General features: G+C 48.2%; 9 protein-coding genes across 9 annotated transcripts; 4 read left to right on the top strand and 5 right to left on the bottom strand.

The window, feature by feature from the left end:
* Positions 1-1,468: 1,468 nt before the first annotated feature.
* On the bottom strand, positions 1,469-6,163 carry N7478_006470 (uncharacterized protein; the record flags this gene model as incomplete). The annotated part of the gene is made up of 2 exons (XM_056922684.1): positions 1,469-5,764; positions 5,831-6,163. The coding sequence occupies 2 exons, from the start codon at positions 6,161-6,163 to the stop codon at positions 1,469-1,471; spliced, it is 4,629 nt and encodes a 1,542-aa protein (XP_056780721.1).
* A 778-nt stretch (positions 6,164-6,941) lies between these two features.
* N7478_006469 (putative C6 transcription factor) lies at positions 6,942-8,663 on the top strand (the record flags this gene model as incomplete). The annotated part of the gene is made up of 1 exon (XM_056922683.1): positions 6,942-8,663. The coding sequence occupies one exon, from the start codon at positions 6,942-6,944 to the stop codon at positions 8,661-8,663; it is 1,722 nt and encodes a 573-aa protein (XP_056780720.1).
* Positions 8,664-8,719: 56 nt separating this feature from the next.
* N7478_006468 (MFS transporter) lies at positions 8,720-10,295 on the bottom strand (the record flags this gene model as incomplete). The annotated part of the gene is made up of 2 exons (XM_056922682.1): positions 8,720-9,002; positions 9,058-10,295. The coding sequence occupies 2 exons, from the start codon at positions 10,293-10,295 to the stop codon at positions 8,720-8,722; spliced, it is 1,521 nt and encodes a 506-aa protein (XP_056780719.1).
* A 605-nt stretch (positions 10,296-10,900) lies between these two features.
* N7478_006467 (quinone oxidoreductase family protein) lies at positions 10,901-11,902 on the top strand (the record flags this gene model as incomplete). Its single annotated transcript, XM_056922681.1, has 1 exon — positions 10,901-11,902. One exon carries the CDS (start codon positions 10,901-10,903, stop codon positions 11,900-11,902), a length of 1,002 nt encoding a protein of 333 aa, XP_056780718.1.
* A 158-nt stretch (positions 11,903-12,060) lies between these two features.
* Positions 12,061-13,530, bottom strand: N7478_006466 (pepsin-like aspartic protease; the record flags this gene model as incomplete). Its single annotated transcript, XM_056922680.1, has 3 exons — positions 12,061-12,144; positions 12,200-13,072; positions 13,180-13,530. The coding sequence occupies 3 exons, from the start codon at positions 13,528-13,530 to the stop codon at positions 12,061-12,063; spliced, it is 1,308 nt and encodes a 435-aa protein (XP_056780717.1).
* A 572-nt stretch (positions 13,531-14,102) lies between these two features.
* On the bottom strand, positions 14,103-17,743 carry N7478_006465 (uncharacterized protein; the record flags this gene model as incomplete). Its single annotated transcript, XM_056922679.1, has 4 exons — positions 14,103-14,207; positions 14,260-17,223; positions 17,291-17,434; positions 17,651-17,743. 4 exons carry the CDS (start codon positions 17,741-17,743, stop codon positions 14,103-14,105), a joined length of 3,306 nt encoding a protein of 1,101 aa, XP_056780716.1.
* Positions 17,744-18,458: 715 nt separating this feature from the next.
* N7478_006464 (uncharacterized protein) lies at positions 18,459-19,250 on the top strand (the record flags this gene model as incomplete). Its single annotated transcript, XM_056922678.1, has 1 exon — positions 18,459-19,250. One exon carries the CDS (start codon positions 18,459-18,461, stop codon positions 19,248-19,250), a length of 792 nt encoding a protein of 263 aa, XP_056780715.1.
* Positions 19,251-19,657: 407 nt separating this feature from the next.
* Positions 19,658-20,031, bottom strand: N7478_006463 (uncharacterized protein; the record flags this gene model as incomplete). Its single annotated transcript, XM_056922677.1, has 2 exons — positions 19,658-19,839; positions 19,926-20,031. 2 exons carry the CDS (start codon positions 20,029-20,031, stop codon positions 19,658-19,660), a joined length of 288 nt encoding a protein of 95 aa, XP_056780714.1.
* Positions 20,032-20,256: 225 nt separating this feature from the next.
* N7478_006462 (putative AP-3 adaptor complex subunit mu) lies at positions 20,257-22,285 on the top strand (the record flags this gene model as incomplete). Its single annotated transcript, XM_056922676.1, has 3 exons — positions 20,257-20,300; positions 20,352-20,771; positions 20,833-22,285. 3 exons carry the CDS (start codon positions 20,257-20,259, stop codon positions 22,283-22,285), a joined length of 1,917 nt encoding a protein of 638 aa, XP_056780713.1.
* Positions 22,286-22,868: the final 583 nt, after the last annotated feature.

Raw genomic sequence — 22,868 nt, 5'->3', positions numbered from 1 at the left:
AACCCACGAAAATGGGTTGAATCTAGAGGCTCTACAGAGAAGGGTGTTGACGGATTCTTGCAGTTTCATTCTAGTCGGAATCCCAACCCAAGCTTTATACGAGCCTCTTCTTCTACAAGGATGAAGGGGTCCAATTCATACCATGAAGTTACGTTTCAGACAGCCTGTCTATTTCTATGACCATCGGTTAAAGCACTTGAGAGACGCCCCAGAAATCATTATATGAGAGTGGATCCGCTATTGAGTTTGTCACCGCCCCGGCAGTTACTTTGCTAGCAGGTTGCCCATACGCATGGGTAGAAGAGGACAGCGACGATAAACTATCTCGAGGATTGGCGAAGTGCACCTTGCTTCTCAATACTAGTTTATGAACATACGCTGACAAGATTTGGCTTTTAGTTATTTGAAAACGCATTCCAGAACCCGGAAACCACCTTCGAAGCATCCGTGCTACTTCCCCTCGAAGAATTCCGAAACAGAACGATACAGCAAGCTAGTGAGAAAAAAAATCAGGATCTTATACATCATGGCCATTGAGAAGATCATGGCAGCCAGCTAGGGTGCCTTTTCTATGTTTGTTGGTCTATTCCCGTGGGTCGTCGATTTAGACTCAGAGTCTACATACATGTAGTGGGTCCTTCTCCAAGTTTATAGGGCAAGAATGTTAGCGGCCCCACTCGCCCAGGAATGCCAGGATTGTATACGGGATGTTGGAGTTTTGGGGGAGAAAGGGAAATCGACCCTGGAGAAACGGGGCGCTCAAATCGTATGATGCGTGTCATTCAAATGAGCCATTTAGAGCCACGGAGCGATGTCGTGGTTGTGCTTTTTCTTCTCAAAATGCTTGCTTGGCGGGAAGTTAGGGCACGCAGCGCCGATCTTCACACGTTGCTGGCCGAGCTACACAGCATTTGAAAGGGTTACACTTGGCTATAACGGGCGGAGAATTTGGTTGTTTACATGGACAAAACTCAGGCTGCCGCTATGTGGACCGGGTCGCGAGCCAATTTCAGGCCTTTATGCAATTTCTCTACAGGACAAGATCGCAAAATGTACATCTACGGGTAGGCAATTACATTGAATTCAACGGCCTGGGCAGTGGACAGCCAGAATTAATGACGGACATCGATGGCATGCGCAAAGATTTTTTAAGAGAACGGATATTCATTTCTAGTATTTGTAGTTCTCTAAACTCTGAAGGGGTATCATGTCTTCATTTCTGATCATCAAAGGAGAAATCGCTATGCAAACCCATAATTTTCACCCAGTTTGTAAATTCCCGAAGTAATAAGTCCATATGCTTGCATTGAACGATAAATTGAGATTAAAATTCGCCTAAAAGAAGCACGAGAAAAGAAAAGAAAGTGAAAGAAAACCGCAGGGAAGCGGGTTCTGATCGTGGGGAATTTGATTGGGCCCTCAGGCCCAAGTCAACAGCCACTGCGATCAAGGAAAGAACGAAGGATGTCTATACCTGACTGTGAGAACCACCAGGTGAGTTTGAATAGTATGGTGATTGGTATTGCTGCTGCAAAAATCCACCATGGGGAGAAGGCAAGGTGCTGCCTGGGAATGGCTGCTGAACCGTAGGGGCCAAGGCAAGAGCCTGCGATGCAGTAGCCGGAGATGCGACGGCTGAAGACGCAACAGCCTGTTGTACAGGAGGTGCCTGATACAACTGTTGTGGGTTGCCGAGTGGTTGCAAGGAAGGACTTTGAACAGAGGATGGAGGTGTCGAAGTCGTGTCGGGCATCAAGGAGTGTCTGCCAGAGGCTTTGCGCTCCGCCATTGCCAGATTACCAATAATCCCCTTGAGATACTTCTTGGCTGCAGAGACGAGTTCGCGAGGCTCATTGCTCTTACGAAGTGCGTCCATCATTCGGTCAATCTGAATTTTAGAATGAAGATGAGGGCAGATGCGGCGTCCCCCAAAGTGTGCGAGTCCGCAGAGTGGACAGTTTTCGACGCCAGCTGCTTTCACTGGGCATTGACCGGATGGGTGGCGACGATTGCATCCGATACAAATCGACTCGCAATCCGAAGTACCGTCTAGACCCAGATCTAATTGTCCAAGAGAGGGGATGTACTCAACGCGCTTGAATGGGCGGCCCTTTTTCGGCGGTGTCAGGCCATGAATTTCCATCGCATCAGCTCTAGGATCCGAGTCGGTCTCTTCTGCATAGTCATCTGCCTGAAGCTCGAAGTCGCTACCAGGCCCGTCTCGAATCTTTCGTATTTTGACTAGCGAGAGATTCAGAGGCGACGCGGTATCGTCAAAGTCATTGGCTTCCTCTTCTCTGGTCCCGTAACTGATTCTAGGACGCTTTCGTTTCCCACGACCAAGGGTTTCAGCTTTGCGGGATGCTTCCTCTAAAGCACCCTGTTCACGCTCGAGCAAAATTTTCTCCCAGACCGTTGAGTCTACGGGCAGGTCTTCAGTCTCACCTACTTCCTCTAGGGTGTTGCGATCCTTTTGCCAAACGCGAGCAAAGCTGAATCTTGGGCCCTCCGTCGGATTTGCGTCGTCATGTGCGACCTTCTCGGCCTTCTCTACCTGACTGCGGTCCAGGAGTTTATCCATTGACTCAGAGTCATAGGAGTGGTCACCCGGATCATCGTCGTTGAATAAAGCTGCAGCACCATGGCGAAGGATAGATTCCAAGTCTGTGTCGTCTTCTTCTTCTTCCATGCGATCGATCAGCACATGGTCTAGGGCCATTTTCTTCTTTCCCCTTTCCATGATCTTTTCCTCCACAGAGCCCGGCGTGGTCAAGTGATAGACAAGAACTGTCTTCTGTTGTCCAATACGATGGGCACGCGACAACGCTTGCATATCTTGCTTTGGATTAAAATCCGGGTCCATGATTATGACGGTATCGGCGGTGGCAAGGTTGATACCGACACCACCAGATCGAGTTGATAGCAAGAATGCAAAGTAGGAAGATTCAGGAGCATTGAATTTGTCAATCTGCTGCTGCTTCTCTCGAGCAGATAATTTACCATCAAGACGACAGTAACGGAGCTCCATTCCAGTTAGAAGATCCTCGACCATGTCTAAATTCTCAAGAAACTGACTAAAAATCAATACACGATTGCCACGATCGCGAAGCTTCGGCAGCATCAAATTTAGCAACTGGAATTTACCAGAAGCTTCGACCAAACGTTGATGAGCCAGGGTGGGATCGTTTGTGACTTCTTCAATCTCGCGACTGTAAACAAATGGATGACAAAGACATTTTCTCAGTTGCATGAGAATGTTATTCAAGTTGTGTCTTTCTTGCCTCTTAAGATGGCCAGTTTGTTGCTGGCAAATAGCTTTGATCAACTGAGGATTCTTCCCCAGTATAGATTTGTACAGCTTCTTTTGCACAACTGACATCGAGACGGGCACGATGATTTGAACCATGGGTGGTAAGAATGGCAATACCTCAGCCTTGGTACGGCGCAAAAAGAATGGCTGGATCATTTTGTGAAGCGCTCGGATGTTCTCTGATGTGAGGTCTCCGTATTCTTCTTCGAGGGCATCGGCATTCTTCTCAGGATCGAGGAATTGAATGAGATTGAACAGCTCCCGAATGTTATTTTGTAAAGGTGTGCCGGTAAGGAGAACTTTGAAGTCAAACTTCATTCGAGAAAGACGCTCATAAAGATTGGTTTTGTCATTCTTGAGGCGCTGTCCCTCATCGACAATCAAACCTGCCCACTGAATCCTATTCAGTACCCTTCGTGCCTCGTCATCAACCATGCTTTCATAAGAAACAATGACAACATGGCACCGGAGATCCCTGCTGCCGTTCGGAAACATTTCTTGTTCATTGGCCATTTTTCGCGCAAACACGGAGCCAAAGTAGGTTACAACCTGTACACCCGGTGTCCATTTCTTGATCTCCCGCCGCCAGTTAGGGACCGTTGAATTTGGCACAACCACCAAAAACGGCCAACAGGCATGCTTCTTAATGAGGGTTGCAATTAAGCCGATGACTTGAACAGTCTTTCCAAGTCCCATATCGTCTGCTAGAATAGCGTTTTGTTGGCTGATGAGCATGTAGTAAAGCCAATTTATGCCTTCGAGTTGATAGTCCATGAGTTCACCAGAGGTCATCAACTCGGGTTGGGAATCCAAAAGAAGCTGTCGCCCGAAATCGAACTTCCTAAGAGTTTCAAAATGAAGCTTTAGCGTCTGTCGATTTGGAGGTTTGACCGTGTCTCGGCGTCGCCAGTCTTCAAATGCGGACACGAAGTTCTCCCATCGCTCAGTTTCGTGGGACTGAGGAGGAACTTCCCAGACTGAGTCTTCATAGTTCAAACCTTTGAACTTCACAAAAGCTTCTTTAACCATTTCGGGGTCATTCATGTCCTCGTCTGAATCGGCAGCTGGCGACCATGAGACATCAAAAATGATGTCTACTCTCAGATTGTCTTCAGGAATTGCATCTTCCAGTTTGGGGGTCGGTTTTCCAGACTTCGAAGATTTGTAAAAGGCGCGTATCATGGCATGGTTGCTGTGGCCCCAGACCCAATCGCCCCGCATCCAAGTTGCACGGAAATAAGATTTGGTCTTCCATTTGATAAGGTACTCCTTATCAATCTCGGGGACAAGTTCAGCTAGAGAGACGTTCTTCGTTGCGTTGACTTGAGATTGAATGGGACGCCAAGCCAAAAGTGCTTCAATTTCACCCGGTGCTTTGGCACAGTCAGGACATTGCCAATGTATGCTGTATTCGTTGAAATTCTCAGAGGCGTCAGTTTCATTCATTGGCGGAAGGTGTTCAACATGAAAGCCTCGTTGACAACTAGTGCATCGGAAAAGAACATTGTCAGGGTTGTCAGCTTGGGTCATATCAATGCTGGTGACTGGATCTGTGCCACCATTTTCTAGCCGTTGCTGTTGTTCCTCTTTAGAGGTCAGACGTTCTCGAAGGGGCTCGGACATTGCTCCTGCCTCTCTGCACACTGCACAGTATCCAAGATGAGGTCGAATATCGTGCTTGACATGAGACATACCAAGACAGCGACGACACTGAAGGACAAAATTCCCTTCGTCAATCTTGGTCACGAGATGTTCTCGACTTGCGCGAGGGCCAAGGCAAAGCTGATGGTATGATGAGCTACAACCTTGACAAAATACGAGAAGGCCTTTCTCATCGTCATCTTCATAATAATTACATGTTGAGCAACATGCAAAATGGCGTTGCCTGAAGTCGTTATCTCGTGAGAGCTCTTGAAAGACCTCTCGGGCTCCTGTGTATTTTTGTTGCCGGGAACGTGTACTTTCGACTTCTGATACATCGTCCTCGTGCCGCTCTCGCATGCTCTTCCGGGAATCCAATCTTCTAGATGATTTGCGGGTTCCTTCAATGTGATTTCGGCGATTGTCGGTAGAAGATGATGCGCGGCTATTGTGATTCGCTTTCCGTCGTAGGTTGCGTCGAGTGTTGGGGCGAGCAGAAAGCTCATCGGTAGAACTTTCAGAGTCATCCGATTCCTCGCTTTCGGCCTCAACAGCAAAGTATGAGGTATACTGGCCAGATGTAGTAGCGCCGCGGCGAGATCGTCGAGAAGAGCGAAGTCCAGACGACTCAGAATCTTCATATGTTGATCCCGCACCATCGCCAGTCAGGGCTACTTTGCGCAAACTGCGACGACTTCGGACGCTTCCGCGAGTTTCGACATTTGCAGGGTCATCCTCGGGATTGGAGTCAGGATTGAACCGGTCTAGAGCTTCTGTGCTATTTTCTAGCTGCATGAATTGATCGAACGTCATCTGTGGCCAAGCAATGAAGTTAGAGAGCAAACCAATAAAATATGAGTGGAGATGATTATTTCTTACAGTTTGTCGCTCCCCACTTTGGAGCCTGACAGTGTAGAGGGGGTTTTTGATATTGTCTGAATTCATTTTCAAAATACGGTTGACAGTAAAATGACCCGGCAGGTATTTGTAGTCGCTGGGTTTGGTAGCCATCGGTACGATAACTTCAAAAGAGGAAGAAACCAATTCATTTCTCTTTGACGACTGAGACCCCCGTAACCTTTCTTCGTTTCGAGTTTCGTGCATATCGGATATCCTTTGAGCTGCGAGGCCACTGAATTGGCTCAAGAGCTGTGCTGCCATTGCGTCAGGGTCTTCAGACCCAGGTGATCCGGGAACGGTCTCTTGCGTCATGGTCACTCAATTTCCCAGGGCGAAATAAGCAGTGAAGTGAGTAATCGAATGGGTAGATTCTTGCAGGTCGCGCAAAGGAACGATATCGACGAATTCGCGGGGATTCTAAGAATGTCATCGGTCAGGCTCACGAGTGACTCGAATGTCAAATGTCGAAGGCATAGGAGACGGTGCGGGAAAGTAATAGAGAAGGACGTTATCAAGTAAAAAGAGAGGTAATCATTGAAGGTAAAGACGCTTCCAGACGCGGAGGAGCGCGTCTTCGGTGAGGATTCTCCGGTATCTTATCGGGTCTTATCTTATCGACTATAAGAACTGAGACTCACTAGACCAGACCGCCTTTGATTATTAGCTCTTACATGCTGTATCTATCCTGCATATCACATCTTTGCTAGAAATATATTGCATGTACTTTTGTAATAAATGCACCCGAAATTGTATGCAAATTGTTAACTTAAGCGGATAGAAGGCACTTTAATAACTTCCATAAGGGAGCATATGTTAACTGGTGCCTCATAGATAAGGTGTCGACAATCCCACAAGGCTGGTCGGTCGACGAGTACTTCCATCCTAGCCTCTCAATGAGGCACGAGCTTGTCGCTGCTTGATGTTTTGGATGACAACTGTATTTGAAATACAATAGACCGAATCAACAAAATATGAAAGCTGTGATCCTTTTATTTGGACACTTTCTCTACAACTAATATCGGCGAAAACGCCACTTTCGTTTGAATCGACCTGAAGTCTAGCTCAATCTGACTTTAGCCACAAAGTCGCAATGTCGCCTCTGTCTCAACAGCCCAGCCCAACTGAACACTCAGAGGCGCCTGGACCCATGCGTCAACGCTCCCGACAGGCCTGTCTGCCTTGCCGCAGGCGCAAGAGAAAATGTGACGGCAAGATGCCTTGCAATGTCTGTAAAGGTTATGACTATGAATGCGAATATGACAATGGAACGCAATCGACAGCGCCTGTAAAGCGTCCCTCGCCATTGAATTCTTCATCTTCACAGCCGCCTAAAAGGATGGCGCGCTTGGCTCATTCGTCAACAACTTCGAAGCAAAGCACCGACTCGTCCATTTTGCCTGGAGTTATTGAACCATCAAAACCTCGGTATGTGGGCAGATACTCATCCATTGCATTTCCGCTATATGTTGGATTGGAAGTCCAGGCGACAAATCTTCCACGTTTGCACTCCTTCGCATACCATACGGGTGTCCGCAAGGAACCAAACTGCGCAGTTTCCCACAAAATATCGGGGCACGTTCCATGGAGTACGGCAAGAAGTCTTCTTGACGTATACACTGCTGTTATTCACCCTGTCTTTGGATTCCTAGATATGGATCGCATATATGTGCTCAGTGAGAAACATTGGCATGAACAGCCCCAGGACATGGCCTTTGAGGCTTTAATTTGCGGGATACTTGCTTTGGCCTCCTTGTTCAGTGACTTCTTGAACCAAGAATCTGAAACATGGATTGTATTGCATGCGAAAGAGATCTTGGAAGATGTTGTTATCAGTAGATTCCCCACTCTCGAAACCATCGCTGCGTGGATACTTCGTACAATTTACATACGAAGTACCGGGCGGCCTCATGTGGCTTGGCTTTGTAGCTGTACCATCATGCATCTCGTTGAAGCAGCTGGTCTGCATCATGCACCGGAGTTCATAATGCAAGCAATTGGCAATCTTGCCCCGAATCCTGAGATTACTGATATTATTAACCGAACCGCACAAGTCGCCAACTGTGTCCACATTCTCGTTGCGTTCGAATATGGAAGGTCTATCATGACTTTCAATCGTCAAACTATTGAAAATACCGATGCCACGTCCCGAGGGGCAGGGGCCACAACTCAACTATGCAACCTCGTTGCCACTATACCCACTAATCAAGGAACGGATGACCCAGATGTCCTGATACCAGAGCTCTTGTCGACGTTGGATAGAATTATCACTGCAAACTTGGACCATGACTTCTTGACTTTGTTACAGGCAGATCTCGCCTTGGGGATTTATCGCCGTCTTCGTGTCATGGAGCCAGGCCTCCAGCATGGACAAAATGATAGGGTAATCTCAGTGGGAACAGCCGCTCTATCTGCAGCGCGAAGGCTGGCCAGCCAAAATCAGCCATGGTGGAATGTTGTTGGTAGCGTCTTTCAATTTGCCTGTGTCTTGATTGTTATGGATACTCCTGCAAGCTGCGAGAAGCTCTCGGAAGCTATGGATACCCTACAGATTATCGTGGATCGCTTCCAGACACATTTAGCGAGAGAAGCTTTGTCGACAGCCCGACAACTAGTCAAAGCTTTTCTGGACAAGAAGCGAAGGGGTGTTGAGACACTGGAACGAATCGTCGGAACAGCTACGCCTGAGGCCAGTGATCCCGCAGGGGAGAGTCAACTTCTACATGATATTGCATCGCTCAGCCCATCCTTAGCGGCCCAACTTCCTATTGATCTGGACTACTTGTGGGCTATGGATTTCCAACCGCCAATCTAAAAAAATGCCGCTCAATTTATAATTAATCATCTATAATACAAAATTCAGTACGTACTTCACAGGTTTTTCCTGGATGCTCTCCATGTCACAAACATGAAGCAAGTCGCGACTATAACACCTAATCCAGCGAAACCAACACCCATATATGAGGCTCCGCGGTATCCTTCAAGGCTGTCTTTCCCGTTGTCGTTCACATAGGTTTCGACTGTGCCAGCAAACCCGAGCCCCATCGAAATGGAATAATTCACTACCGTAGTCACAAGTGACCCAGCAACACCCTGATCCTCGGGGGGCATAGCATTACTCAGAATCAAAATACCGGACGGGAAGGACATATCCCTGTCATTTTATTAGCAGACGTCAACTTTGTTTGAGGGTTTCTAGGGAGCCTTACATTCCCCAAGGAGTGATGATAGTAATAAGGAAAGCATTGGCCCAATAAACCTGACCGATGGGCATCGAAGCGAACAATGCCTGGCCAATGGAGAAGAACAGCATTGCCAAAAACATGATGACGCATGCTGGAACGCGACCGAGAAGTAGGCCAGTCGTCACAGCGGCAATGGCACCTGAAACAGCGGCGCCAGCCCACTTCGCTGTTACGAGAAGTCCAGTGTTCCCCTCAATATTGGTCATCAGAGAATAGTAGTAGAACACCACGATACCAAATGAGCACCAGCCGGCGCAGATACACCCAAGGACCCAGCCAGTCTCACCTTTGAATACTGAGCGAGGCAGTAGTGGATGAGCTGCTTTACCTTCCACATAGAGGAAAATTCCTACAATCGCAAGACCAACAATCAAAAGCACATAGGTATATGGAACATTCCATCCAACAATTGCGGCTTGGTTCCACGCAAAGTTAATCAGAATCAGACCCGAAACTCCAAGCGCACCCCCAAGTCCATCCAGTCGAGCCAATGTGGAAAGTTCGGGGCGTGGCTTTTCCTGTGGCATAAAAGGGATCACGAGAAACCCAAGAAGGGCAAACATCAAGCAGGCAATCGCACAGATCCAGTATGCCCAGGGCCACCACAGAAGCTGGGAAATCAGAGACGAAAATGTCGCTCCCAAGATAAATCCGCCTGGTGCTACTGCTCCAAACATGCAGAATACCATACCCTTCCGCTGGCCAGGTGGGTATGTTCTTCCCAGTATTGCCACGGCATTAGGAAGCAGCAGTGCGGGACCAATACCCTGAAATGCACGACAGCAATCGAAGAACCGTGGGTTCGACCATACAGAAAAGCCGGCTAGCAGCGACCAAAGTGCAAACCATAAGAATCCGATAATGAAAATCAATCGGTGGCCATACACATCGCCCAGTCTTCCTGATACCAAGATGAAAGTGCCAACGGTCAAACTGTATGCCGATGAGCCCCACGTCAGATCTCTAGAGCTGCTGTTGAAACTTGAACTGATTTCCTCTAAGGGTGCAATCGAAAGAGCTAGACCAGCTTGTGTCATTAACTGGGCAGCGCAGACAACAATAACGAAGACGATTTCATGTGGCAAAGTTTTCGGTTGAGGGTATGAAGACGCATTTTCTTTCGCTTCTAAGTCGATATTGGGCGATGTCGACTCCGTGGAGCTTCTTTCAGGCTCCATCTTTGGGCTATCTGTCGTGGACATATGTTCTGGGGTGAAAATGAGCATCAGATAATTTTTTCCACTTCTTCGGATTTACAGAAACCAGTTAATTTACCTAAATCCGAATCCGCAAAGTGATCCTTCGGATCAGAAGTTGATTCCATGTTGTCGCGTGAAAAAATCCTCAAGACTCAGAAAGGAGGATCATGTTACAAAACAGACCTGTGGAGCTAAATATTCTGGAAAATTGCGACATGCTTAAGTTATTCAAACGATTCCGAAGATCTTGCTTGAATCGGCCCGTCAATGGTTCTGGCTCACTGATTGATAAGAACTCAAGTAATCGATTTCCCGCACGGTCCGCGCGGGCCTGCATATAACCAGCTGCATACGATCCCGATCATGCAGCCCCATGCCGGAAATACGAGGGAACAAAAGACTATTGGTGGATCTGCACACATGAGACCAACCTCTAAAGCATACAAATTGAAAGTTGTGACGTTATATAAAGCGGTTCGCGCGGCCTTAATTCCTTCCTCATCAAGTCAAAATTCAATTCATCCATTCGGATATACGTTCCCGGATATCTTTCGCCGGATATACAACTCGGCACTTGCCGCCACCGAGACACCTCACCCGCAAAACCAATGGCTACCAATACTATGAAAGCACTTCAATTGACACGAGCTGTACCGAATACGGCGCCAACACTCGCAAAAGCAATTTTGCCTATTCCTCGTGTCAAGCCTGGTTATGCACTCGTCCAAATACACTATGCCTCCATTCAACCATCTGATCGCATGAATGCCCAAGGCGGTTTTCCATACACTACATATACTCGAATTCCAGGCCGTGACTATTCAGGGGTTGTCATTGAAGTTGCAGAGGAGACTAGCGAAGCCAAATCATGGATTGGCAAGAGCGTCTACGGCACAGGTGGATCAACGCTAGGCTTCACCGTTGACGGGACACACGCTCAATACTGTTTACTTCCGTATGGGGCCCTTGTTGAGAAGCCCGCTCCTTTATCACACATCCAAGCTGCTACTGTCGGAGTGCCTTTTACGACTGCAATACTTTGCATTCGACGAGCGCAAGTCAACAAAGACGATATTGTACTTGTGTTGGGCTCCAGTGGGGCTGTTGGATCTGCGGTTGTGCAAATCGCAAAGGCAATGGGTGCAAAGCAAGTCTTGACAGCGGCGAGACGCGAGAACTCAAACCTTGATATTGTTTTGAGTGGTGATATTTCCGCTTTGCTCAAGGATCGAGTCTCACGTCTTACTAATGGACAAGGCGTTGATGTAGTTATTGACACCGTGGGAGATTTGAGTCTAATGTCAGCGGCAATGGAACAACTGGTCTTGAATGGACGTTATACTTGGATTGCTGCCCCCAGAGGAGATGTTGATAAGTCTATTTCATTGGATATTTTCCAAGCTTATCGAAAGGGATTATCACTCCTGGGGTGTAACTCGATCACATCTTCTGTTGAGGAGACGGCGGACCAATTCCGGTTTATGAGTGATTGGATTGACCAAGGATTAATCAAAGCGCAGGACGAGAGCGACTTTGAGAGGATCGAGTTGGATAATGCTATCCATGCCGGATATGGGAAAACTGGCAAGGTAGTCATTGACATGGCATAAAGATCCCATGTTATCAAATAACTAAACTATTTATACTTGTGCGTGTATATAGAATCAATGAACTACTAGACTTTAACCAATATTGATTCATACTAAGTAGTACTACCTATATCTATCATTGAATACAAATGATGGTAAACATTAAATCCAGGGTCTCTCTACTCGGCGGGAGGAGTAGCAAGGTTTTGGTTAAGTTCCTTTCGCTGAACTGCACCGAAGCGAGTATTTCCAACGTCGAATACCTAGAGGTTTTCATTAGAAGGGGATGATCAATATTATAAAGGTAGAAATACTTACGGCGTAGATTCCCTTCAGGAAAGTATCACCCAAAATATCAAAAGTCATTGATCCACGACTCTGGATTCCACCATATACGTACCCAGTCTTTGCCTCAGCAAAGGCCAAGTCTTCCTTCTGCACAGCAAACTGCTTGTTGCCAACAGCGAATGACACAGTGGGCAATTTATCAGCCGTGGTGTTGGAAGGATAGATATATCCCTGGCTGTCATTATCGTAGATAGCACCTTCGATAGTATCATAGATGGCCTTGCAGGTGGCATCATCCACAAGCGCCAAGGTAGTACCGGTATCAGCGATGGCCGTATTGCCAGAGCGAGTGATGGACTTTCCATTGACAGTCGCCGCGGTGGAATCGAACATCCAGAACCCATTGCTCTTGTCAACAGCGGTGTAGGAAATATCCGCACCAGCAGCTGTCACAGTATCCTGGTCAATATAGCCGAATGTATAGAATGACGCGCCCTTGTCTGGCTCATCAGCATCACGCCACGAACCCAGCTTGGCTGTGAATAGGCTGCTGGTGATATCGGACTGGGTGACCATATTCTCAACTGGAGTGGCCACAGACTTCGGCTTCACTGTGTTGATGCTGCTGAATGCAAGACCGAGCAGACCATCACCAGCACCACTGGCAAACTGTGCGGACATCTTATCTGCCAACTCGACGGCCTGGTTCTTCACGACCACGCCACCGATATTGACGTCGTCAGTGCCGACAGAGCCAGACGCGGAGGAGCCATCTCCATACGAAATTTCCCAGGTCGAGCCTTCCTGAGTCTTGAAAGTGCTAGACTTGCTAGAATCAAAGACCGTATGATTGGCATTGCTGCTGGCGGACAAGGTCGCCGACGGCAAGTTAGTTGACCATACCTAAAACGATCTAGTAGTTAGTAAACATGAAACTAACCACATCATTACCCCGCTCAAAATTGGAACTTGACAATAGATAAGCAATTTAATCGATTCAAGCAACTCACCCAAAGATCCGCAGATCCAGTATCGAAATCCAAATTCAGAGTCTGGGCCGGTGTTCCTATTCCCACTTGCGCGAGATACATGGCATCATTCTGAACATCGTCAGCGGGCACCTCGCCAGCTTGCTCGGTATCGGCACTCTTCTTCTGTAATAGCTCCTGCATGTGGACACGTCCACCGACCGGCTTATCGGTGTACTGCCGACCGGTCTGATGTAAAGTTTTCCCAAGGAAATAGGGACCAGGCTTTGTCGGGTTGAAGCGGTACTTGCGCATCATGTGTACATACGACTTTGTACCTGACCTCTGGTAGCGAGGGTTGGCAACGATCTTGATCTTCGTAGCTGCCGACATGGTGCGAGATTTGCGGCAAAGTTTAGACTTCAAGAATTTGAGAATAGACATATCAATTGAGGAGTTCTTTCAAACCTGAAGACTTTGGCTACAAACTGGGGCTTGTGGGGGTCATGGGCAAACTCCCACCTTGGCAACGGGTCTGCATACCTTTTTATGCTGTGTAGTATTTCTGTGTTGTGAGGTTTGTTATGTTGGAAAAATGTGAATGTGATAGTAGAGGTCAGTTGAGCTAGATCAGGCTTCTTAAATAGTTGTTATTTCGTCATCGCAGGTGACAGTAGTTAGCGCCGGCAGGGTCTAGTTGCCCGTAGTTGCCCAGTGACGATCGACGTCGTATCACGGATCGGCACGAATTGATCAGGCGAGAGGGGCTACCACGCCATGCTGCAGAACCACAAGATAAGCCTTGAATTATTTCTATCTTATTGGACATTTTGCGGGAAATCATCTGCCAACGCCAAATCCAAACCCGAACCTTATAGAACCCCCCTCCAAAAAAAAAGCGAATTCCATAGAACATACATTGAAAATAGAAGCAGAGAAATGGAATGAAATGAAATACATGTAGCTCATCGCTTACGAGTCTTCGACTTGGGGGCATTTGAGACACTAGCCGCCCGGGAGGTTGATGTTGAGGCAGTCTTGTTACCACCCTTAGCAGGTTTCGCCTTGGTCTGAAACAGGTTAATAGTGATCGGTTAAGGGTCATCAACAAATAGAACGTACTGTGGCGCCATTCTTAGCCTTCTTCTTTGCAGGGGCGGCCGCGTCATCATTTTCTTCATCCTCGTCACGGTCTCGACCGCGGCCTTTGCCTTCTCCCTTGCCCTCCCCATTGGCCTTTGTATCGGGTTCAAACTCCTTTGCGACTGTGTTGAGAAGGGTGGTGCAACGACGGCCAATCTCGACGGGTGTACGGCTCAGGAAGAACCAGTCGAATCGGAAAAGAGGGGAATCCCTGACTTCGTCGCGGATCTTCTCGTAAAGACCATCACCTTCAACACCATACTTGTCCAACATCACCAACAAAAAGCGATCTTCTTCCTCCGTGTACACCTTTTTGTTGGTCGTAGATACAGTGTAGTTAATCTTGAGCTGCTGCAACGGCACCCGATACATTTCCATCTTCTTGCGTAGCATCTTTCGTTGGTGATTCATCTTGCGAAGCTTATCTTCACCCTGGTCAATCACCCGGAGATACTTGGGGTAGTCTTGAATCTCAGTGTATCGCCGCCAGAAAACTTCCGCATACTCCTCAATCTCATCCGGCTCTTTGCTGTCCACCTCGGTCGCAATGCCTACGTAGTCAGTGCGGCCGAACTTGGCTGATCCGTTGACAAATTGCTGGAAATCACGGCGATTCCAGGTGGAAAAGCCCTCCTCTGACATTCGCTCCTTTTCAGCCCGTTCTTCTTCAGTCAGGGGCTGGGAATTATCGATCTCTTGTTGTTCCAAGTCACGCTCTGCCTCCCGTTCGCTAAGCTCTTCTTCCGGTCCCTCAGGCAGAGGAGTTTTGTATCCAATCTCTTTGTGAAAGAATGCAGTTTCCTTCTCCTGCAACTCCTGTAGCCCTGGTGGGAAGAATTGCCAGTCATGGACAGTGGTTTGCTTGGGCGCACGTGGCACCTTGGGCTTTGTGTCGGCAGTTCGGCCTCCAGTGGCCAGAGCTTGGCGATAATACTTGTCGATTGAGTAGAATTGTTCCTTGCGCTCACGTTTGGCCGGATTGATCCAAGTCATACCAATGTCCTTCTTTCGCTCTGTGAAGTCTTTGCCATTCCATTCATATGCACTTTCAGAGGTGAATTTCTGCAAGTCGTCGATACCAAGCTTCTCGTACTTCTTGTTCAATTCAGCTGTGCGCGCCTCTCCCTTGCGAAGAATGGATTCAAAATCATCCTGAGATATGTCGCCGGCCTCATCCTCGCCGGCACTCTTGGGATTAAAGACATTTGCTGCACCATGCTGAATCATTCCAAGAAGGTCGTCTTTCGAGGCGGCGTTCTTGGATTGTTGTTGAGCACGGCCTTGTTGGATAACCAGTTGATCCAATCGCAACTTCTGAGCAGCACGCTCGAGAACCTTCTCCTCAATTGCGTTTTCAGTGATGAATCGGAAAACCTTGACTTGCTTAGTCTGACCAATTCGGTGGGCACGATCCATGGCCTGCAGATCGGCCTGGGGGTTCCAGTCGCTATCAAAAAGCACGACAATATCGGCACTTGTCAAGTTAATACCAAGGCCACCGGCACGAGTAGTGAGAAGAAAAACAAATTTATCCGACCCCGGCTTGTTGTAATCATCAATAGCAGCGATGCGATCTTCATGAGCCGTAGTACCATCAATTCGACAATAGTTGAATTCACGAAACACACAGTAATCTTCCAGAATATCCAGAACACGGCTCATCTGAGAGAAGATGAGTACCCGGCTACCGTCGGTTTGCATGCGTTTCAAAAGCTTATCCAAAATAGCCATCTTGCCTGAGTTGAACACAAGATGTTCATCAGTCGTGTAGGGTGGACCAGGCTCAGCACCCTCAAACAAGTAGGGGTGATTGCAACATTTTCGCAATTGCATAACAATATTCAGGAGACGAGTCTTTGACTCCCGCTTTCCAGCAGCGCCGTTGACAGCATCGATATCTTTTTCTAAAATCTTCTGGTACCACTTCACCTGCATATCAGACATGGGCACGTAAAGATTCATCTCTTGCTTTGGCAGCAAGCTCTTTTCAACGTCACTCTTCACACGCCGCAGTAGGAAAGGGCGAAGTACACGGTGAAGTTGTTGCACAACAGTATCCTGGTCGGATTCCTGGTTGGAGAACCATTGATCGAAGGCCTCCGAATCCCCAAAAACATCCGGAAGCAAGAAATTGAGCAGCGCCCACAGTTCATGGAGATTGTTTTGCAGAGGAGTTCCGGTGATCAACAGTCGGTTGCGAGAGTTGAAGAGACGAATAATTTGCGATAGCGAGGATTCTTCGTTTTTAATGCGGTGGGCTTCGTCGATGATAATGTATTCCCAAGCAAACTTTTTTAGGGCTGACTTCTCGCGGAGAATCATTTCGTAACTGGTAATGCACACATCAAATTTTTCATCCACCAAGCGTTCATTAATGAGGCGCTGTCGCTGCTCTTTATCACCTTGTAGAACGACGACGTCGATGTCCGGTGTCCATCTAGCGAATTCTCTCTTCCAGTTGTCGAGAGTCGACTTGGGAACCGCAACCAGATGAGGACCTGGAATGTCGCAGACATATCGTAGATATCCCAAAAATGATATGGTCTGCAAGGTCTTTCCCAGACCCATTTCATCTGCTAGGATACCGGAGATGCCGTTTTCATGAAGGGAAACCAGCCAGTTCAAACCGGCAACTTGGTAGTCACGCAGCTCACCCTGGATGAAAGCTGGGGATTCTCTAAAGATGGTGGTGGTCTCCCCGCCACGTCTCTCATCCTGCAGAAGCTCCGCGTCTTCCTCTTGTTCCGTTCTTCGACGACGATCTCCACCTGCACCGCCGGTGCGGGATGATCCCTTGCGAGCTCTGGCCTCTGATTCCTCATTTTGTCGATCGATTTCGGCCATAATCTCCTTGATTCGTGGATTGGGGTTGGTCTCAATAAAGTGGCGGAACAGATCCGTGAGGCCGAGCAGGTATCGGAATCGACGAATTGAATCATCCTCCTGATTATCAAATAGTGCATTAGCTACACATCGCTTATATATTTTTAGGGGGTACCTGTCTACCTACCTTAGACTCATCTAGGCGACTCTGCTTCTTGCCCAGAATGCTTTTCCTCAGCTGTGTCGCCTCTGATCTACGTCGTCGTCCATCACCTAGAGCGACATCGCCCGCGACGCTGCTCGCTGTTGTATTGGGGTTGGTCTCGGAGTCCTGCGGCGGGGGAAAGGTGTCAGTTATTTGTTGAGGGTACTTCACGACGAGTGGTGATATTTACCGTGTAGTCAGGGGTATCTTGATAGCTCTAAGTTAAGAAAAACTCCATTGTTAGCTCCATCACTGTCCACAGGCAAAGCACCGATATGATGCATCTGCATGGTGATGCGATAATTCAAGGCCAATGCGAAAATGGAAATCGCGTTCACTCACAGGCGCGTCGACGGGAACTGATGGGATAGCATCATCATTCGCATCAGTCATCGGCGTGTCCGCCTGAGACGGAGAGTCCGGGGCTGGTGCCATAATATGTCTTCTGTGCGCAGTGCGCGATAATTCCAATGCAAGACGAAGCACGTCTCGTCAGGTCGACCGTGTAGCTCGATATGTGAAAGTTGAGAAAAAAGGTTGAAACAAATCAGGAAGGATAGATAGTTCGAGTTCGCGTAGATTGTGTCAAAAAATTTCTTTTACAGAGGCTGTAATCCAAAGCAGTTTATGATACTGAGACAATGAGCGAGCTCCGAGAAAAGAAGAAACGCCGTCTAGTCGCGCTGAAGAAGCAAATGGGAAAGCGCGGGCGCATTGTACGCGCTTATTGGTTGACGGACTTATATAATCAACTTCAGTCAGCTTCGGCGAGGAGCAAGTATTATCCGCCAAAGTGGGGTCACGTTACCGGGTCAGTGCAAAAAGCGTAGCCGATCATCATCTGCAGCAAAGGTACTCGCTAGTTCCCCCCTCTGTATATTTGTCCTCCGCTAGATCATAGAGCTTGGGAACATTCACGAAGGCCCCTGGGCTTTAACCTTTTTGCTTCCGTGGAATCCTTTGAGTGAACAAACCCTTCCGTCGACTTCCATTTCCTTTGTTTGACGGTCATAACTTCCCAACACCACCCGCTAGCCTGTGACCCGATACCGATACATCACACCACACCACACTGGGCCAACCGGGCCACACATTTCCCCCGTACCGAACTAGCTACTAGCCACAGCAATTCTCAATTATACGCCACGTCATGGATTCTATGCGCTCTCTCAACACTTCCCTGCCGAGCTCAACCCCGCGTCCTCAGCCACCTGAGCAGCTTTTGCAGTCATTCAAGGCCGCCGCTCTATCTGTAACCAATCTCTACAAGAATGCAGTTTGCGAACAGGCCCAGGCTAGACAGGCAGGCTACCAAGAAGCTCTGGAGGATCTCCTTCATTTCCTTGATCGTGAGAACTTAGGCGTCGGTGATGGAGAGGGGTGGAGGGTCAGACAGTGGGCGACAGAGAAATTTGATGGAACTGGATCCCAGAGCGGCGATGAGGAGGAACGTGTCGACTCAGATAAACGTGATCGAAGCTCTACCCCCGTAACCTCTCGCAAAGAACCTGATTCTACTTCTCGTCCAACTCCGGCTTCTACCCCCGCTGCGCAGCCGACCCCTACACCTCGTTCAGAACCCACCAACTCCGCACCTCAACCCCAAGAAAGTACTTTGGGGGCTCCGACTGTGTTTACATTTACCGCCGGACCAACCTTCCCTCAACTCCAGGAACTTGATATGGATATGCAATCGTCGGACAACTCGACCTCACCTTCGCAGGATGGTGCTCCCGTCAGCGTCTCTGTCATGCCTCGAAACTCCCGCCAACAACACCGCCACAACAATCTCAACCGCCCAACTCCCCGTTTTCCCACACGTGAGTCGCCCGCTAGCTTGGGGTCAAAGCGAAAATTTACAGTGCCCGACTTCTTCGATTTATCCGGACTAGCAAGCGGTCGAGACATGTTTGGAGGGGGCAAACGAGGCCGTTTCACATAAGCGGGCTTACTCTGCCTGGGCCGTATGAGGTTGACGAAGTGACGATTTTCCTTTCTGATAGTCACGCAGCACTTGGGTGACCTTTAGTTCTTGGGGTTGGGTTTCTTTTTTTTCGGGTGCATACTGGGTAGGAGAGCTATATTGCATGGGTTCGCCGCATTTTCGCCTTTCATGGCTTTCCTTTTCGTTGTTTTAATCCCCTAGTCGATTTCCTTCAGTTTGTTCTACAGCATATAGAGGACTCATGTATGGTGATACCCAGCGCTGGCAGCTTTCATGGAGCCATGATAGTAAATCAAATAAATATCTTACAAATACCCCAAACTCGACCTTCTGAACATTCCCTAGACTTTATCATACACTCCCGACTATGCACATTTCAAAACATAAATGGAGAGTTGCACTGCTCAGTTAAATGCGCGCCACAGTCCCATGCCAATCAAAGTGGCCGAAATGCTAGCAATTCCAAGTTGCCTTGAGCCCATCTTGTATCTGCTTGGCCCTTGCATGATAATCTTTTCTTGTTTTCGGAGGTTGCTCATGCCGGTATAGTAGCTGTAGACGCCCAGGCCGATAAATGCAGCCGAGCCTATTCATTTAGATTAGTAAATCATAATTCTTGGTTCATCCGATGTTCACTTCATAAAGGAGGGGCCAAGTCTAGAAAGTACGAACCTGTCACTCTGCAGGATAGACAGTCGTCATATTTCTCCTCCGCCAACACCTGTTTGGGGTCTTTTTGTTGGATGTCCCAGTTGCGGGTATCTGTCTGTGGAGCCATGATGGAAGTGCAAAGAAAGTTCTAGTTTCTTCGTGGGACAGAGAGCAGATGATGATATCAATTTCAAAGCGCCGATTAAAGCGCACAAGTGTAGTCTGAAGTGTAGTCTGGGGAGGGAATCGCGAGCAGCCAGAAAGTAATCCAGGGCGGGAGTCCCCGGCAGAACCCAAAGCTTGATGGTGAGCTATACAACACCGAGACCCTCTTACCTCAACAACAGCCATCATGAGCGGCGAGATCGATGCTGTCTACATATTTGACGAGCAAAAGTGAGTTTCCCTATGGATGACTGGTGCGATTGTCCTAACAAATCATTCCAGTGCCCCTCTCGTCGAACATGTATACAGAGCACGCCCGCCTTCGGCCGCAACCCTCCTACCCCTCTACCTCGCTCATCCTGCCCCTCGCCCTTCTTTGCTATATATCCCCAGTGCCAACCCACCGGTCACAGTATTCTCAATAGTACAGTCGAATCTACTGTTTCTTGCGGTCTCTGAAGTCGATACAGAGCCACTGTTGGTGTTAGAGTTCCTGCATCGTGTGGTTGATATACTGGAGGATTTCGTTGGCGCTCCGCTTCTCTCTACCAAAATCCAGGGAAACTACAATGTGGTCGCCCAGTTACTACATGAAATATGTGATGGTGGAATAGTATGCAATACCGAACCCAACTCTCTGCAAGAGGTTGTTGAGGTCCCAGGGTGGATGGGTAAGCTTCTCGGGGGAATAAGTGTGCCTGGGTGAGTCTTCCTATTTCGCCTCGCAAACTAGGTTTAGTTCTGACTAATTGGAAATGCTTAGAACTTCTGCACAAACTACAAGTAACCCTCTAAAACAGTCACTAGCCGCTGCCAGTGCAGCTCAAGGTCCGGCGATTCCTTGGCGACGACCCGGGGTACGGCACACGTCTAACGAGCTTTATGTTGATATCGTTGAATCTCTTTCTGTGACAATGGCACCTTCAGGACGATTACTCTCTGCGCTGGTATCTGGCACGATCGCATTCACAGCCAAGATATCTGGCGTCCCCGACCTTCTCTTGTCATTATCGGCTCCCGGCGGCCAACAGGCCCTCGCCCGCAAGATCGAATTGCCCGTTTTCCACCCATGTGTTCGCCTTGCTCGCTGGCGTGATCGACCTGGAGAGCTGAGCTTTGTGCCTCCAGACGGTCGATTTATTCTGGCCGGATATGAAGTCGATCTGCTCCCAATCGATCCGGATCTTGACGAACCGCCCAGCCATATGGAGAAACTGTTCCTTCCTGCCATTGTAGATATTCGGAAGTCGCTGGGTACAACTGGATCGGAATTCGAAGTTCGATTAATACTCAACACTGACTTCCCTGGCCAAACCTCATCTTCTCGACCAGCCCCCTCACGAGGTGGATCAGGAACATCTACACCTTCATTCCTTGGCGGCGGTAGTAACGCTACAGGGCCGGTCTTGGAAGAGGTGGTTGTCAGTATCCCGATTTCCAAATCTGTACGGCACATTACGGACATGCAGGCCAGTCGTGGTGATGCGCAGTACTCTCACGGGACTGGACTGCTTGAATGGCGAGTCCCAACAGGTCGTGATGCTGGATCGATTTCAGGCACTGCAACTTTACGCTGTACTGTCGCAGGCTGGCCTTCGGCAGACGAGGATGTTGACAGTCTCGAAGAAGCCGACGAAGATACCGACACAAACCTTCTACAGGGCTATTACGAAGACCCTGCCTCTTACGATAATCCTTCCACCAGCAAATCCCGCAAGACCCGGTCATCCGACCCTACAAAGAAGAAGAAAAAGAAGAAGAAGTCAAGTAAAAAGTCATCCAAATCTGCTGCTGCTGATGCCGCTACGCTTATTGAAGATACGGGCGATGGCCAAGGGGAAGGTGGCGCAGAGGAGCAAGTGAAGGCTTCTGCTTCTCCTTCTCCAAATCCCTCCAACCCCCATACCCCAACGCTTTCCTCGCAACCTCAATCACAAACTCTTTCACATAATTCATCGAAGCTCCCATCATTCTTTGCACCATCATCTGCATCCCGCCCTGTACCCCGCAGAACCAAAGTCCAGATCAACGCGAACCTAATGCCAAACTCAGCCACGGTTTCTTTCTCAGTACGGGGCTGGCTACCCTCTGGTATCAAGGTGGACGGGTTGAATATTGATCATCGGCGCAGTCGTGGTCTCGGCGAGAGCGTGAAGCCATATAAGGGGGTGAAATATTTATGCGTGAGTCGACGCGGTGTGGAGAGACGTGTTTAAGCAATAAAGAGAAATTTTCGGCATGTCCAATGAATGTGAATAATGAACCAAATCATAAAGCGTGTAATATCTGTTTGGAGGGGCTTCATAATGGAGGTCATAGCATAAATCTTCGACTTCGTGGTTCAAAAATAAATGAATAACGATGATAGGGACACGTACTTCTAAGGTTTCAATATTGGAAGAGTAAGTAGGCAACTTTGCTAAATGGAGCTTTAATCCTACTATTCTACGATACATGTATGTCTAAGTTTATAATATCTATAAAACGATATGGATAGTCTTGAAGGCTAATACATGTATATGACCACATGTGCAAGTATTAGTTTTGAAAGTTTCCCCACTGAACGCTATGTATAGTCCCCAGAACTAGAACCTTGGCAGGACATCCGGGTCACATCACCAAGAGATCCCCATGATGGACGAGAATCTAATCCAACTAGAATACCCATAATTCTCCGGGTCAGATCCACTACAGTATCTACCGAAGGATGGTTAAGCAATGCCCTTATCCTTGAATGTACAATTTACTGCAGATCCTACTTGAATACCGATTTTTAATTGAAGATCAGCAGGTCCATGA

This window comes from Penicillium angulare, assembly GCF_028827245.1.
Source record: "Penicillium angulare strain IBT 27051 chromosome Unknown utg000004l_segment0_segment0, whole genome shotgun sequence".
Taxonomy (NCBI): domain Eukaryota; kingdom Fungi; phylum Ascomycota; class Eurotiomycetes; order Eurotiales; family Aspergillaceae; genus Penicillium; species Penicillium angulare.
This window is presented reverse-complemented; position numbering and strand designations above follow the sequence as displayed.